Here is an 18,823-nt window from a genome sequence, read left to right on the forward strand (position 1 = left end):
AAGACCAGGCAAAGCTTTCTACTTTTCTAGATCTAGCTTTTTTTCTAAATCTAGTTTTCAATAAACTTCTACTTTAGTTTACATTAAAATACAGGTGAGGAGCTTACTGCGATTCTAATTATGCATTTTAAATACTTCGTACCATTAAATTACACCTCTACTTGATTCAAATCACATTGGTTTATGTGCATCTTTGCACAATCTTCAAAATCTTTCAAACAAGGATCCAAACATTTATGTATATGGAATATAATGTATTTCATAATCACCAGTAACAATACTAGTCAGAAACTAAGCAGCCCTTCACGATAATTTGCCTCCGCCCCACCCGTCTTTGACATTTTCAGCATAGAATGCATCACATATGCTTTTAAAGATCCTGCCAAACAAATGCATAGTTTTACAATACATCCTACTTTCTTAGAGACAGAGAAATGCAAGGACAAAGTACCCCAGAACTCCCTTCAAGCCACAAGGCTTTTTCAATCTCATCTAATCTAAAGCCAACAAGTGTCACTGGATGACTCCTACTCTGCAAAAATCACACCACCGGCTCCATGTAGACACTATCTACTCACTCTGTTTCATCACATTCATGTACCGAAAACGTCATCTCATCCTCACTCGATATATTAAAAAAATTGTTTTTGTCTAGATTAGATTATTGACAATTTCTTGCTAGTAGTAAACACAGGATTAATTAGGATTTCAGGCAACTGCTGTTGCAAGTTACAGAAAATATATATTTTGTTTTGGAAAAAAAGCTCAGTTAATAAGCATCTGCATCTTATTTTCCATCAAACACAGGTGGTTTTAATATGCTAATATTGACTGAATGCTAATACATTGAGGCGCACCTGCGTTATTGTATTTTTGACACTTCCTACGCAAGAGAACAAATGTCAAGTGAGATTAAAAGTGTCAGTTTGTAAACATGTTACAGGCTCTTGAACCAGTAGTTTCAAGTCACCTGGCACAGATCAAAAGAATCACGATGTGCTGAGGTAATGACTCCGATAACAGCTGCGTATGGGGCGAAGACATGGGTCAGGCCTTCGAGTAAGTGTGAGACCATCCCAATTATTATAGTTATATTGGGCTATCTACACTTCGGTCATCAGTCTACAGCCTGAAACTAGCACAATGTTCAATGTATGTCGAGAGGTAGCCCAGGGAGAAGCGTATTTATTTTTATATATAGTGAAGTTTATAGATTACTGTAATTTCATAGTTTTGCACTGAAAACTCTTCATTTTCCCCATCCTGAGTTAAATAAGTTGTCTGCTAATTTATAATCCCAGTCTTCATCCAAGAGTATATAGTCAATCCTCCTATCAAATGGCCCTACATGGTACATTCCATTAAGTTGCCAGTTACAGGGGTCGCCTGTTCAAGCTCTGAACATTAGAAGGGGACCCAGAAGATGATGATAATGTAGATGAGGATGAAAATGAGAACTGTTCTCTGTAACCCAGATTTTTCTGATCCCTCCTGCATCTAGTCCCACATGAACACCCCTCCCCACTGTTAGTTAGACTTCTTGCTGTACCCTTTAGCTCAAAAAATGTTTGCACCCCAACTTGCTGGAAGTGCAAGCCGATAACGGCGTGGCGAGGGCAACAGGGACCTTAGTGAACGGTGGGATCAACAATCTAGCTCCTTAACCAATGAGATTTAAGGATTGAGAAATAAACAGAGAGGAACTTCTTTGCAGCAACTTAACTATTTCCACATATTTGGAGTAGTCAACGAGAGCAACAAAGTTTATCCACGGGTCCGCTTTGGAGCTGTAGGCTTTATAAAAGATCACTGGCCCTGCTGGGATATTGCTGAAAATTGGCATATCTAACATCATTTTATGTGATCGCATCTTTTCTGAAACCAGCCAGTAAGTTTCTATTTTGCCCAAGTGATACATAACATTTCTAGCACATATAGCTTCAGGGCTGCCTTCAGATTCATTCTTGCCCTGTTCTAATCCAATGAATTACCACAGTATGTAGAACAGCTAGATCTTGACTAGGGTGAATCCTTGCCTTAACTGTTCTCTCCGATAGAATGTCTCATTCCTCCTTTGTGTCCCCGAGACGATTTCTGGATAACATGTCTTGTATCGAGCCCGGGCGTTGGAAGGTGAAAATTACACCTCTAACCTACACTGACATTTGGAATGGTGCATTGTCAAAAGGTGTGTTCAAACACAGACCTGGTCTGCCTGTTCAGGGACAAAAGATCCCATGGCACTATATGACGAGAAGTGGAATTCACTTGTTGTTATGGCCAACACTTATCCCTCAACCAACACAATCAAAACAGGTTAACTGGTTTTTAGCTCATTTGCTGTGTACAATGACTGCCGTGTTTGCCTACGTAGCAATGACTACTCTTCAAGGGAGTAATTCATTTGCTGTGAAATGCTTTGGGACATCCCGAGGATGTGAAAGGTGCTATACAAGTGCAAGTCTTTTAATGGGAAATGATACGAACAGATTTCTCAAAGACAAATGGAGCATCTCTGAGTAAATGTAATGAATGAAATCTCAGCCTGGCAGAAAAACAACAATTTCTCAATAGGCAATCCCAATGTATTTTTTCCTCCCACTGGCATTCAAATTTTACACTAACTGCATCAGTTGGTCGAACAGTCATAAAAATTGCCATTACACGGGCTGGACAAGGTCTGATGATCAATCATGGAATATTGTCGATGACCTCTATACTCAGAATGTGACACACGTTCAGTAGAGCAGCAAATTGTCTATTAACGTGGATGGTCATAGACGGACTCCAGTTTGTCAAGTCATCATTTTCCCTAAAGAAGGTAACAAATAAATATGAATTCTATTGTTCCACCCATCGGAGTGGTGGGAATTTTATATTGATGCGCCGTCTCCAGGAAACCACTGAATGCGGTCACTGCTCTTTCCCACTTGTAACTTTCCTGGCAGTAAATTAACTCTTCCTCGAGGCCAATAAGATTTCTCGGGAGTTGTATTGCAATGTGGGCAGGTACAGATGGAGAAAAACAAAAATATTTCAGCTACCAGTCCGAGTCATTGATTTAACTCCCCCTTCGAGAGTTGCCAAATCCTAATACTACAGCCTCTGCATTGGATGTAGGATTGTGCTTCAAACCCCTCCCAACAACTCCAATTTGATTTAGATGTCCTTCATGCCATATCAGTGATCAGGTTTACAGGAAAATGAACAGAGGTGAAATCTGTCTCATTTAACTTTACATAAAGATTAAATCATATATTTTTTTTAAAATCTGTATTAAGATCTGGTTGTGTGCAGTGGAATTGAAGCTGCTCCTACAAAGACAATTAAAATTTAAATCCAAACCAACCACCCACCCATGGGGTATATTGATCATCACCTTGGTGACTCCACCCACCCATGGGGTATACTGATCATCACCTTGGTGAGTCCACCCACCCATGGGGTATATTGATCATCACCTTGGTGACTCCACCCACCCATGGGGTATATTGATCATCACCTTGGCGAGTCTCCCCAAAGATCCGTCCTTAGTCCCCTCCTATACAGCATGCATATACCTCAGTTATATCTTTTGGGTAGGCTCAGGATTATTGCCATCCAGAAGTCTCTCTTGACCCCAATCCAAACCAGTTAAACAAACAACTAAAATGCTCTTGCCAGTAATGGAATGACAGTCTCTACAAATTGGCACACTGCTGAGTGCCATAAGCATTACGGCATAATTTTAGCGGTCTGTTATAGGCCATTAGGTTGTGCAGGGTACGTTTAACCAGATAGTTCTGCATAAATTAGTATCTGAAGGGATCCCTGGATCCTATTTCCAACAGCCTTAGCCAAGGACTCATCACCAATCCCAGTAATGAAAGACTAAGGTCTCTGGGAAATTAATACAATTAGATACCATCCCAGAGAGGACAAGCCAAGGGAGATGCCTCTAACTAGTTTAAGATTTTGCCCAAATGCAGGACAAGGATGTAAATTTTTTTTTTTTTTTTTTTTTTTTTTTAATATAAATCATGGGAAATTGTCCTCTCCAAGCACAAAAGGCAAAAACAGCTATGCACAGTCACCCCTTGCCAGCAAAACACCAACTGACCAAACAACGATCTCTAGGATAACTACAGGTGTATTTAGAATATAACTAACATTAGTTTCAGGTAGCAACTTCCCACCAATGCTACAGTTACAGTATAAACGCAGCCTAAATCCAGAATCAAGGCCTGCCGAATACTAGAACAAAACAGTCAGACTCTGCTTCAAAAATCAGTTTGGGCCGTAATACCCGATTTACACTACACAAGTTTAGCACCAATACCAACTTAAACATAAAACACTGCAAAAAACACTAAACTTCTAGTGTAACCGCACCCCATAAGTCTGACCAGTTTCCCACAATATATAGAGTTGTTTACAGATTAGCACAGCAGCTCTTTCTTAAAAATTGCTATCAGATTTTTCACACCATATCCAGAATTGGCACATCTCTAGATTTCTTCTCCTTTTCCACTCCATTTACAAAGTGTTTACAGATGCCGACTGACTGCTGTGTATTTCCATTAATTTCTGCTTTTAAAAGCAGATTTCCAGCAGCTGCAGCATTTCCTTTTTATTGCATCTTGCCAGGATGGGCTAAGCGGACAGCAGAGGCATATTCCTAAACTATAGCTGAACCGCAATTCCCGACAGCATGCGGTACACTCACACATATACAATACGTTTATTATTGTGACTACAGCTCCAGCTGACCCGGAAAGGGGCAGGACCATTTGGAATAATTAATCAATCCCTTCCTTTTTAAAAAAAAAGGAATCGGAAAATATATGCTGTACTAAAATTTGAAAATGTGTCAAAGCAGATGTCGGAGCCTAGCACGAGTGCAAAAGACAAGGGTAAAGCGCTTGCAACCATCTTCAGCCAGTACTGAGTGGATGATCCATCCCTGCCTGGTGCTCCAGAACTGGCCGTGCCTCTAACCAAGTTGTTCCAATACAGCTACAATACTGGCATCTACCTGACAGTGGAAAATTGCCCAGGTATATCCTGGCCACAGAAAGCAGAACAAATCCTATCTGGCCAATTACCATCCCATCAGTCTGCTCTCAATCATCAGCAAAGTGATGGAATGTGTCACTGACAGTGCTATTAAGCAGCACTTACTCACCAATGCTCAGTTCGGGTTCCACCAGGACCATTCAGTTCCAGACCTCATTAAAGGCTTGATCCAAACACGGACAAAAGTGCTTAATTCCAGGAGGTGATGAGAGAGTGACTGTCCTCGACATCAAGGCAGCATTTGACAGTGTGGCATCAAGGAGTAAAATTGAAGTCAATGGGAATCAGGGAGAAAACGCTCCACTGGCTGGAGTCGTACTTAGCACAAAGGAAGATGATTGGCTTCCAACAACCACAATCAGCTCAGCTCCCAGGATATCGCTGCAGGAGTTCCTCAGGACAGTGGCCTAGGTCCAACCATCTTCAGCTGTTTCATCAATGACCTTCCTTCCATCATAAGGTCAGAAGTATGGATGTTCAGAGTGTTCCGTTCCATTCGCAACTCTTCAAATAATGAAGCAGTCTGTGCCTGCATGCAGCAAGACCTGGACAACATTCAGGCTTGGGCTGATAAGTGGCAGGTAACATTCACGCCACACAAGTGCCAGGCAACGACCACCTCCAACAAGAGAGTCTAACCACTTCCCCATGACATTCAAATGGGGTTGCCATCGCCGAATCCCCCACCATCAATATCCTGGGGGTCACCATTGACCAGAAACTTAACTGAACCAGCCACATAAATACTGTGGCTATAAGAGCAAGTCAGAGGCTGGGTATTCTGCAGGAAGTGATTCACCTCCTGACTCCCCAAAGCCTTTCCACACTCTACAAGGCACAAATCAGGAGTGTGATGGATTACTCTCCACTTACCTGGATGAGTGCAGCTCCAACACCACAAGAAGCTCAACACCATCCAGGACAAAGCAGCCCGCTTAATTGGCACCCCATTCACCACCTTAAATATTCACTCCCTCCACCACCGGCACACCATGGTTGCAGTGTGTACCATCTACAAGTTGCACTGCAGCAACTCGCTTCTTCGACAGCACCTCCCAAACCCGCAACCTCTACCACCTAGAAGGACAAGGGCAGCAGGTGCCTGGGAACACCATCACCTGCAAGTTCCCCTCCAAGTCACACACCATCCTGACTTGGAAACTCATTGTTCCTTCATCGTCGCGGGGTCAAAAATCCTGGAACTCCCTCCGTAACAGCGCTGTTGGAGTACCTTCACTTCATGAACTGCAGTGGTTCAAGTAGGCGGCTCATCAGCACCTTTTCAAGGGCAATTAGGGATCAGCAATAAATGCTGGAATGCCCATATCCCATGAATGAATACATTTCTCAATTAAAAAATGTTAATGCCAATAGAATTTAAAATGTGCATTTTTATAGAACCAAGTCCAGCTTCCACATCATACATCACGACAGCAAAACATTCTCTGACAATATACCCAAACCATAGCTCAGAAAATAATCCTGCTGCACCAGCATACAATTTGGACCTCCCATGCAGTTGACTCTGTGCCCTTGAGTTAGGGAGCATGCCCCAAGGAGTTAGAAGAGAAAAGTAACTGGAAAAAGATTTTAAAAAAGCAGGGTCCTGTAAGCAGACATTCACATGACACTTACTAATGCTTCAAAAGCTTTTTTAAAAATGAGCAACAGCATCCTGCTTGTGTGCAAAACAAACAATGCTCTAAAAGTTGCCCAATCAAATTTGGAACATTCGTACACTCCAATTAATTTTAGGAGGTGCAAATATTGGAAAATTTCAACATACAGAAAAAGGTGCTTTGAAGTGCAATCCTTGCCCTGCATCAACCTCCATCATGACAGTGCACCTGTAACAATAAGGCAGCGCCAAATAGATTAAAACAATTTGACTAGCAGAGTTTGAGGCAGTGCTCTTTTCTTTAAATATGTAAAAGCCAATTTCCTCCTTTATCTTCTAAAAAGGTACCAAACTCTTACTGGATCCCCAATTCACAGGCATCAGCAGCCTTATAATAACTCACCTAGGTGACCATTCTTGACGTGCTAGTTTCAACATCTAGCACTGGCAGGTATGTGGCCATCAAGGGCAATTCCAGCCAAACCCAATCCTGTCCTCACCCAATGCCTATACACGTAAAGACACACACATGCGAATGTGATCAAGAGCAGAAACCATAACTGATTTTTTTTCCCTCTGTTTAGCCCAGAAGTGCTGAGGTCAAGGGTAGTACTCCAATTGCTCCACCAGAGATGATCAGCTAACTCAGCATAGACTAGGAATCAATGAGACGGCAATTCAATATTAGTGTTCTGCTTACATTTGTGAATCATTCAAGTTTCCTTTCAACATCTGTTAAGTTGGACTCAACTCAACTGAACTATTGTCTTGAAATACACTACCAGCCATCAGATACAAGATTACTATTTAGGATCATGAACAATTTACATGTTAAATTCAATCTAATTAACGGTCAAAGGAAAGGTTGTTCAGAATTTAGCCAAGTTCATCTCAAGTCCTTTTCAAATCTACAGTATAGAAACAGTACTTGAACAGAAAATAAAGCTCACTGATTTTCAAAAGCTTAACAAATAGAGAATTCATGCTTATATGAGAAACAATAAGGAAGAATTTGCACCAAGACCCCAAATCTTCTCCTCCATTTAAGAAAAGAGTTAAAAGAGATCCAGCAATCCATGATGCACATGGGATTTGGTTCAGAAAAGAATTGAGCTTGGCTATCTCAACTCACTTGGTCTAATAGCCTGACAACCTCATGGTTCACAGAAGAAGAGTGACCGCTTCTTGATGTGGAGGACACCTACCACTCATGGAACCATAGCTAGCATGGCACCAACTTTTGGAAAAGACATATAAATGGTAAAGACAGGGGAAAATACTGAACGAGAGTAGAGGGCACTTATTGGGATTAGGTCATACTAGCAAATTAAGAAAGCATTTCCAAACCAAGAACTAGTAGCTCCCAAAATAATAATCAGGATACAGGGCATATCCTAGGTTCTAAAATCCCTCTTGACAAAGACCTCTATGACAGGTTCCTGTCTCAACAGCCATTAAAGTGATGACATCAGGTTGGCGGGTAGTCTGGGGTGTTTCTGTATACAAAGGAATCAGTAATAAAAGAGGACATGGATAACTAACTGCACCACATTTGTTGGAGTATTGGTATTGGAGTATCCACAGTGCAAAGATCTCTGGCCACATACTTCTACAATAATGCGATCAGAGGATGAAAGGGATAAATACTCCCTTACCTCAAAATCCCAGAACTGCAGAAAGAGGAGAAAACTGGTATTCCATTATTCAATCATGACTTAGCAACACCTGTACAGTCTAGGAATATGGGGGGCAGGGGAAGAATTGAGCACCAAACTAAAACTAGCTCAAGTCAAGGAAAAATTGCCTCATAACGTATTTATAAGGAGCTAAGCCATAAGGTCATCCAATTTCAGGGCAGGAAAGGATATCACAGATTTTTAGTTTAATGCACAGGCTGCTTCTACTGCTCAGTTCACTTTACACATTAAGCGGATATCACCTCAAGACAATCTTCGTGGCTCCACTGAAATACATATAAAAAGTTACAGGTATATGCGCGTCTCACACAAGAATGCATCACTCAACAACACCATTATATTAAGCACATTGTTGTGGGGTACACAAACCAGATTCCCAAGAAACCAGAACCAAGCAAGTTGTTTTATTTGTTCTGGTTCAAGCAAGTTTAGAATAAATCTCAGCATTTATACCACTTTTGTGAAATTGGATTTCAGTCAAATTTATAAATCATACTGGCTCCCAAAAAGTGAAGTGTAACCAGGGTGATAAGAGTGAAAGAGTTGCGTTTGCTTGATCAGTGTTAATTTAGAAAGCAATGCGGTGATAAAAAAAGCAACTTTGAATACGAGAACCAATAAATGTAATAAACCAAAAATGAAATTGCACAATATCACATGCAGGTGTTCAATATCTATTACTGCACAAATTTCTTGAATTTAGTGCAATAGCTTATATAGCCTGAAGCTAAACAATACAATTTCTGTACCTTTAATCATCATATCAGTAAGAGGATAGGAACGACTGATGCTGAAGCTGTATAAACTGAGAAAGGAAAGAATATTGAATTAGGGTTTTGAGCCCCAATGCTTAGCATTTAAAAATCAATTCATTAGATAGTGTTGGTGTCACATTTCAAGATTTGGAAAGGAGTTGCATTTAAGTGATTTGGTTTATATTCACGTGGGTCCGCACAGGTTTAATCTTCTCTTTGCAGCTCTATTTGCTGCAGTCGCTGAGACAAAAAGGTTTTATGTTAAAAGAGCCAGACACTGAAGATGTATTACACCATGACTGGGGGATATAGGCAATGTTATTTCGTTTCAGACTTTCTACAAGTATCCACACCTATCAGCATTGGGTTGGCCCCATTCATCCAAGCCCAGCATGAGGTGTCTGCCAAGATTCCACTACTGGGGAAGAAGGGTAGCCAGTTTTAGTACGATAGCAAAATACTGCGGATGCTGGAAATCCGAAATAACAGAAAATGCTGGAAAAACTCGTTTTGAATACCTCTTAACGTCTCTTCACTTCTCTTTTGTTTTCATCCCCATTTCCCAGCCCCCAAACTGGCCTTTTAATCGGTTTCATTTCCTGTGCTTTTTCAGTCCTGACGAAGGGTTTTGACCTGAAACATTGACTCTATTGCTCTCTCCACTGATGTTGCCTGGCCTGCTGAGTTTTTCCAGCATTTTCTGTTGTTATTTCGGTTAGCCAGTTTTAGTGACAGGTCTACTGGCAAATCACTGAACAGGGAGAAGTCAGAGGGTCAGCCCACTTCCCAAGGTTAGAACAAACAAAAAGGCGACAAAAACCCGAGTTCAATTTTAGTTGGAATGGTCCGCTGAGAGAAAAGGCAAGAAAAACCGTGGCACATTATTGGGAGATTAGTGTCAACCAACTTCATGTAAACCTCAGTCTGTTTACAATGTGAAGACAGACTAAAAGTATATTAGCTCACTAACGAGGACGGAAAGGGTTTGAATTTAAGTTTTGATTATAACTGTTGCTCAGTACGTTCACTTGCTGTCTGTAAAATAAAGCAGTTTAAGGAGTTGTAGCCTTTACTCACTAAAGTGCTACCAGTCCACCTACTGAATTTTGGAGAAGCGCTTTGGATGGTAGATGTAAAAGACAATATCCAGTTAATATCATAAGTACTATTGTTATACTGTCTATTGGACAGTAACAGGAACACTTCTGAACGCAAGATACAGGGACCACTTATAGGAGTGGCCAGCGGTACTGAAATATCTCCAGCAGACTCAATATTCGTAACAGCATCCTCACCTCCGAGTCAGAGGGTTGTCCAATACTAAGGGAGTGCTGCATGTCAGAATTGCTGTCTCTCACAATGAGATGATAAACCAATGTTTAATTTGGCTAGCAGTAAGGAGACATAAAAGATTCCATAGCACTATTCAAAGATGAGGAGACAAATCTCCTGTTATCCTGGCCAACATTCTTCCCTCAATAATCATAACCAAAACAGTTTAATTGGTTATTCATTTCATTTTCTGTTTGTGGGATCTTGTCCTATACAAGTTGATGAACACACATGCCCACGTTAACAGCCAGAACTGCACTTCAAAAAGCAATTAACTGAATGTGAAGCACTTTGTACATCCAAGATAATATGCTACATAAAGCCAAGTCCTTTCTTAGAAGCTATATATGTAGGCCAATTCTTAAAATAAAACTAAATGGCAGAGTAAAATGTGTGCATACTGCAAGTTAAAGCAAGACATTGCAGAGAAGCAGAACACTATCGCCTTATATTAATTGCAGCATTACGTTAACATACAGCGCAAGTTAAACGTAAATCAATACCCTCCCACCAACACGTTATCTGTATAAGCACTACAAACACACCACCTCACGGAATGGAGTGGCAAGACAGACATGAACTGCATCAGCATTACTTTCCTTTCTTTAATATAGCATGGCCTCTCAAAAACATGAGGAACAAGTGTGAAATCAAGAATACATTTTCTGTGACTACTTCTAACATAGCCAGATGTTTCAATCAATTTGTTTGGCAGTTAAAATGAAAATTCGCTGTCTAGTATACTGCTAGTCACCTGCCGACACCAAGGAAGATCATGTGAGGACAGGTGATAAAACCAGTAAGCCAAAACAAATGAAAATCTTTTTTTCCCCCCCACTTTAATCCCTGGGCATGCTACAAACTTACGGAGATATCTGAGAAAGTGAAAAGGACTACTCAGACACAGGAGCGAAGGCTCACCTACTGAAGCAAGTCAATGCTGAATCCAAAAAATATATCTGCAGCAAAAAAAAAATTCTAAATCTAACTGAATGTCACCCATGGAAGCATACCGCAGAAGGGAGTCACTCCATCCATGGATGTGTACACCAGCAATGGAATCAATGCCGTGCCTTTAGGACAGGAGGGAAGGGGAGAAAAGTATTTTCTGAACTAACTTTACATCAAGTTGATGCATACAAATATATTTTATATTAATTATACTTAAAAATTGAAAGAAGCACACCAGGTATTCCGTCAGTTATAACTCAGAACTCTATAAAAGCAAATAGCTCGCTGCATCGTACAGAGACAGAATAGATTAGTAACAGAAGCTTGGTTTATTAAATAATTCAGCAACATAGGTACTTTTTTTTTAAGTCAAGCTATGCAATCCTTTGTAATATAACTCCAGTTTTCATCTCAAAATTGAGCTGCAGGATCTAAAAATTCATTATTAAATACTTCCCTCAAACTATCACTTTTGATGATCAGCTCAATACCATACACGTCAAAATATGAACCTTTGCGGCCAAGGAAAGGACCTTTTCCGTGCCAATTAAACTCTCTGGGAGACCCAAGCACATGATCTGGGCTGACACTCCAGTGCACTACTGAGGCTGCACTGTCAGAGATGCTGTCTTTCAGAGGAGACATTAGGGCGGTCCTCCCTCTCCAGTGGATGTAAAAAGATCCCATGACACTATTCGAAGAGGAGGAGAGTTCTCCCCAGTGTCCTGGCCAATATTTATCCTTCAACCAACACCTAGAACAGATCCTCTGGGTATTATCTCATTGCGGTTTGTGGGGTCTTGCTGTGCATACAGTGGCTGCCCCATTTCCTACGTTGCAACAGTGACATGTCAAAAGTACTTAATTGGCTGTAAAGCGCTTTGGGATGACCCGAGGACGTGAAAGTTGCTATATAAAATTTTATATATTTTCTTCCCACAGATTCAGACTGTTGAATCCCCCTCTCAACGTACTAATACTCTCTACCCCCCCATACATGGCAGCTTTCGTGCTGGACTCCATGCAAAAATGGTGATAAATAATTTCAACATTGTACTGCATGATTATCTTTTGATACTAATTTTCAATTTGTATTACAATATAGATCAGTTATATATTGTGAGCCAAATCTGAAATCGTTGCATTTAAATAGTTACACTGCAATTGGCATGTGAGCCAGTATAACCCTGATTCTACCAACACTGCGTTGTAAAAGTACTGTCTCTCTCTCTCTCTGCCCCCTCCCCCCCTTTAAAAAAAGCATTCCCAGAAGCCACTTGTGTTGCTATTTTTAATCTCCACGATTGTAGCATATACATTTTGACCCAATTTCCTAGTATGACAGTCATTAGATGCTTAGCTGAATCTCAGTCGCTGCTGGAGTTAGAATGGCGAGAAATGAAACAAATTTTCCCCAATTACAGACACACTGAAAGAACTTGACTTTATGCCTGAAATTTCCCTGCTTATGGAACTCCCCAGCTAAAGGGGGGAGGGGGGGGGGGCGGCGGGGAGGGAGGGAAGGAGAGACAAGAAGAAGTGAAAGCAAAGGACCAAATCGAGCTTGACCATGCTGCGCTCATTTCCCAACAGCCAACTACGCAAGGGCATTGGCCAAAACCCTGGGAGCAGGTCATCTGTGAACCCAGCTGCCCAGTGAGACTGCGTGGCACGAAAAGATAAATTTTGGCAGGGGGTGGGGGAGGGGTAAAGGTATAACACACCTTCAAAAAAAAAATGAAACCACAGGCATTTCTGCGGTTTCCACTTTTCAGGAATCAAAGAGTGTTTCTTTAAAGTATATGCCACTTACAATGATGAGAAATTTCAATCTCGATCAGAATGAAGAGGTTTTATGGAACAATACAAAATGCTGGGGGGGAAAGGGTAGCAGCGGACTTCAATTCTAGTCGTCTTACAGGATACAAAAAAAGGCTTGAAACAAGCAACAAGGAAATTCATTCAATCCTCTCATTCCTAAAATCTCATCTCGTGCGAATACTATAACCGCCAAGTCTAGATTTTTTTCATTAAGTTTATCGTTGCGAGAAAGAATACAAAAATCAATTGCTTAAGAGATAAGAGACCTTTGCACTAGATTAAAAGGAATGAGTTATTTATTAGGTGAACCGGTCATTTGCAGCTGTATTCAAAGAAAAACATTACAATATAGAGGAACCCGATGTCTCGGATTGTCAAAATCAATCGTCTTTCCAAGGTTTGGGGGCGGGTGAGAAACTGCAATAAACTTTGCAGTCACGAAACAGAAAATACGAAGACAAGATGCCGTTTTGTAAGACGGTTAATTCCCCAATGTCGCTCGAGAGGTTGCAATTGTTACTTCAAGGCTACTTGACAATATTTCACATTGCAAAGGCCTGGACGCCGATGTCCACAAATCTGCTTTATAAATCATGAATACGGTTAGCGTAGCTTCAAGATGAAGGATTGTAATGAAATAATCTTATGTCAACTGTCCCAGGGCGCGTTTACACCACGGCGATAACAGCAAAAAAATCCTTGTTACTGCAATGGAAATAATGCATCAGTGTCAGGGGCTGGAATTTACAAACTGTTCAGGAATGCACTATATGCTATCATCGTTATTCCTCAGACCAGGGCTCCCAGCAGTAAGTAGCCTGCCCCAAGATCTGTACTCTTGTTTGGCATTACAACCTTGTCACGATGGAAACCACCCGCTTAAAATGCTATTATTTCCAACAACAAAAAAAATCTAAACTGATGTTCACCTGACTGGTCAAACAAACAAACATGTCACGGTTGAACATGTACTTGTAGTTGAGAAAGCATCTGGATAGAAGGAGTTGAGACAAGGTTGTTTTTATTTATATAAAAAAAAAATCAGCGCGTCTTACTTGAATCTGCCACCGCAGTGTTGACACTGCTCGCCGACCCATCCTTGGTCGCAGATGCAGCTCCCATTCACACATCTCCCGTAGAAGCACGTCGCCTTGTCGCATTCCCGGCAAAGCCCCAGGCGGGCCGAGAGAACCAGGTAGAGCAGAGCGTAGCAGGCACAGGACCGACATGTCTCCAGCCCGTCCCGGGCCGCCGGCCACCCTTTGCTCGAGTTCAGCTGATTCCAGCCCAGTCTTTTTTGCGGGTTCCTACCGCCGTTTGCAGCCGCCATTTTAACCTGGATCGTTCAAGATTGGACGGGAACCCCCCTCCCTTCCCTTTCCCTTCCCAAACCAACCCCCTCCCTCCCTTCCCCCTTCCCCCTTCCCAGCTGGGACTCCCCGATGAATAAAACAATTTGGAGTCCCTCAAACGCGGGGAGGGAAGAGTAAAGAAGACTTATTGGCTTTCTTTTTTTTCCAGGTTCAAATAAAAAATAAGAAACACCGCTCAGTTAGACTGGAGAGAGGTAAACCGTGCCTTCGGTCCCTCCAGCTTTAAAAACGTCTGCAAAAGTCAGAAAAGATGTGCCGAAAGCAGCAACAGAGCGCACACAGCGGCAACAGCCGGGAGGTCCGGGTCTGCACATCGTGAGAGGATTCTAGCTCTAAATTAAAAAAAACACATTAAGGAACAACTTCAGCTGGGTGGTGTTTTTTTTTTAGAGAGAGGCTGCGCTCGGTATTCCTGCAGGAAGAGAGGCACCAGCTCGTTTGCGCCCTTCCTCCGCCACAAGCATCGCCCGGGGCTCGCGCTCGCTCGCTCTCCCGGGCCACAAAGCTGCTAATTAAAGGGGCAGTGCTCAGAGGGCTGCGCATGTGCGACTGCCTGCTCTCTCACACACACACACACACACACACACACACAAAAAAACCCGCCTCTCTTCAAAAAGGCACGATATCCCCTTTTAATAGCCCTTTAAAAACTTCAGTGACTTGGCTTTCTTTCATTCAAGAAGCAAGCGTCTTACTTCTTACAAACACTTGTGCGTTTCCGATGCATTAGGGTCTGATGAAGAGAGGAAGAGAGTGTTTGAAGACCAGGACCTCAAACCCAGCACTAAGCTCATGGTCTGCAGGGCAGCAGTGATACCTGCCCTGCTGTATGCCTCAGAGACATGGACCATGTACAGCAGGCACCTCAAAGCACTGGAGAGGTACCAACAACGCTGCCTCCGCAAGATCCTGCAAATCCATTGGCAGGATGGGCGCACCTACGTCAAGTGTTCTCGCTCAGGCCAACATGCCCAGCATCGAAGCTCTGACCACGCTCAATCAGCTCTGATGGACGGGTCACATTGTCCGCATGCCCGATATGAGACTCCCAAAACAAGCGCTCTATTCGGAGCTCCGGCACAGCAAGAGAGCCCCAGGTGGGCAGAGGAAACGCTTCAAGGACACCCTCAAAGCCTCCTTGAAAAAGTGTAACATCCCCACCGACACCTAGGAATCCCTGGCCCAAGACCGCACAAAGTGGAGGAGAAGCATCCGGGAAGGCGCCGAACACCTCGAGTCTCTTCGCCGGGAGCAAGCGGAAGCCAAACGCAGGCAGCGCAAGGAGCGCATGTCAACCCAAGCACCCCACCCACCCGCCCCTTCAACCACCTGTGACAGAGACTGTAGGTCCCGCATTGGACTCATCAGTCGCCTGCGAACTAATTTTTAATGTGGAAGCAAGTCATCCTCGGTTCCGAGGGATTGCCTAAGAAGAAGAAGGAGGGCCTGATGTACCTCACAGGAATTTTTGCAGGTTTCCCTCAAATAGTATTTTTTTCAAATAAGGTTAGAGATGTTCTGGAATGTATTATCCTTGCTTTACAGCGACTAAGTCATGTTCTGTTTGGTTAGAGTCAGAGCAACTCACAGCACAGAAAGAGGCCATTTGGCCCGTTGGGCCTGTGCTGGCTCTTTGAAAGAGCAGTCCTGCTTAGTCCCACACCCCCGCTTTTTGTCCGTAACCCTGTAAGTTCCTCAACCTCCGGTACCTGCCCAACTCCCTTTTAAAATTATTTATGGAATCAGCTTCCGCCACCTTTTCAGGTCGAACGTTCCAGATCCCGACAACTCTCTGAGTGAAACTTGAGTATTCTTGTAGGGGTGTGGGGTTTAGCAGCATTATGGGGGGTTGCTGGATTTTGATAGCATTAAAGGAAAGAAAGATTTGCATTTATAGAGCGCCTTTCACAACATCAAGACGTCCCAAAACACTTTACAACCAATGAAGTACGTTTGAAGTGTCGTCACTATTGTAATGTAGGAATGTTCATTCGGGGCATTTCTACAGCATGGCAGTACTGCAGAGGGGAGACCTGAGGTTTGGCAGCACTGAGATGCAGAGTTCAGCTTCTGGATTCTGGGGGCATTTGGGATCAAGGTACCACAGTATGTCAGCACTAGGGGTGAAGGGGGATCATAGAAACATAGAAGATAGGAGCAGGAGTAGACCATTCGGCCCCTCGAGCCTGTTCCACTATTTAATGAGATCATGGCTGATCATCCAAATTCAGTACCCTGTCCCTGCTTTCTCCTCATATCCCTTGATCCCTTTAGCCTTAAGAAATATATCTAACTCCTTCTTGAATATATTTAATAAGTTGGCCTCAACTGCCTTCTGTGGTAGAGAATTCCACAGGTTTACCACTCTCTGGGTGAAGAAATTCCTCCTCATCTCAGTCCTAAATGGCTTACCCCTTATCCTTAGACTGTGACCCTGGTTCTGGACTCCCCCGCCATCAGGAACATCCTTCCTGCATCTAGTCTGTCTAGTCCTGTTAGAATTTTATAAGTTTCAATGAGATCCCCTCTCATTCTTCTAAACTCTAGCGAATATAAGCCTAATCGACCCAATCTCTCTTCATATGTCATTCCTGCCATCCCAGGTATCAGTCTGGTGAATCTTCGCTGCACTCCCTCCATGGCAAGAACATCCTTCCTCAGATAAGGCGACCAAAACTGCACACAATACTCAAGGTGTGGTCTCACCAAGGCCCTGTACAACTGGGTCATTTTCCTTTTCGCCACCAGTGGGAGGTAATCTGGCAGAGTGGATCACCCACCAGTTCTAGAGCCCGTCTGGTTTTTGTTTGGGCTCAGAAACCTTTGCGGATGGGTATAACATGGGAGCAGGCAGCAACAAGCCACACAAACTCTCACGCACAACTTTCTCCGACATTCTCTCTCCCTCTCAAACACACAGACACACAACAGTCTTACTGTTGTTGGAAACACTGTAAATGTTACCTTAAAGCCCTCAGATAAAAGTTTCATATTTCAAGGTTTATGTTCTTTTCAGCTTTTGATTAAAAAATTTAATTATCTCACAATCTTCCAGGATTTTCACTGTGAAAAGAGAAAATTCTTCACCAATGTGAAGCCAAAATGAAGAGGAAAGGGCCTTTCCACAGATGAAAATAAATAAATTCAGAGTTTAGTTTTAAGTATAAATAACAGAAAGGAATGCTGTTGTCTGCCTCTTTCTGAGGTAAAATTCAGCCAGATATAATAGTTAAAATATAAACAGTGTCCGAAGAAGAAAATTAAAAGTTTATATTTCAGTCTTTTTTGAATCATTGGGAGAGAAATTGGGGTAGGGTTTCTGCATCGGGCGCAATCGGCGATTCCAGCGCAAATTGCGCCCATTTTGAAAAGTGTTTTTTTTTTTCTTCCCCAGAGTTTCCACTCAAATTCATTTGCATATCGCCGAACGCAAAATCTGCCACGAACCAGCGTAACCGGGCAGCATTTTAAAACATTATTTTTTTTCAAAAATATATTGCTTTAAAAAATATTCCTTGATATATTTAAGAGTGGTAACTTGGTGCAGTTTGATTAATACAGCTGAAAATGGGTTTATCACCAAAACTAAGCATTTTAAATCAGAGTGTCAATCCACCACCTATGAGTAACCCGATTTTAATTGACTGAAAATAACTTTTAAAAAACATACTAAATTATTTTCTAGTTAGATTGGGGTACAGTAGTCAGTTCCTTAGTAAATTTTAAGAACAAATTCATTCAAAATCTTTCAAAACGTACCTATTAGTCCTTGTGCCCAAAAGATCCAGCTTAATTTTTGGAGCCTCCTCAAAGGCTTGCAAACATGCACAATTAGGGAAACTCCCACTGGTGATTAATTTGCGCTGGGGGGCATGGCCAGCTTTGTGGGTGGGGCCTGCTTCTAGCGCAAAAGATTGCGGAATCTTGAGCTGCACTGAAGGCAATTTGCGTTTAGAATTCCGCAAATGTTTGTGCCGGTTACGCTGATATCAAGCAAATTGCGCTGAAAAAACCAGCAGCATCAAGCGAAAGCTCCTGGCCCAGAAATCTTCCCACATGACTAACAGCTGCAAGAAAATCCTACAAATTCATGGTGGGAGATTGTGTGTACAACAACAATGTGCATTTATATAGCACCATTAACATAGGAAAAAGCCCCAAGGCACTTCACAGAAGTGTCATCAGACAAAAACTAATGCCGAGCCAAAGAAGAAGATATCA

General features: G+C 42.3%; 1 protein-coding gene across 5 annotated transcripts in view; it reads right to left on the bottom strand.

Moving 5' to 3' along the window:
• The window catches only part of atrnl1b (attractin-like 1b), a 930,295-nt gene extending 915,696 nt beyond the window's left edge, over window positions 1-14,599 (bottom strand). For all 5 annotated transcript variants that reach the window (XM_085994422.1, XM_085994421.1, XM_085994423.1 and 2 more), the window contains exon 1: window positions 14,285-14,599. In XM_085994422.1, the coding sequence (XP_085850548.1) occupies window positions 14,285-14,559 (275 nt within the window). In that variant the 5' untranslated portion in view covers window positions 14,560-14,599. The remainder of the gene's footprint in view (window positions 1-14,284) is intronic.
• Between the last annotated feature and the right edge of the window lie 4,224 nt (window positions 14,600-18,823).

The sequence above is a fragment of the Somniosus microcephalus genome, chromosome 8 (assembly GCF_052327205.1).
Source record: "Somniosus microcephalus isolate GS21.2 chromosome 8, FLI_Smic_1.0, whole genome shotgun sequence".
In the NCBI taxonomy this organism is placed as follows: domain Eukaryota; kingdom Metazoa; phylum Chordata; class Chondrichthyes; order Squaliformes; family Somniosidae; genus Somniosus; species Somniosus microcephalus.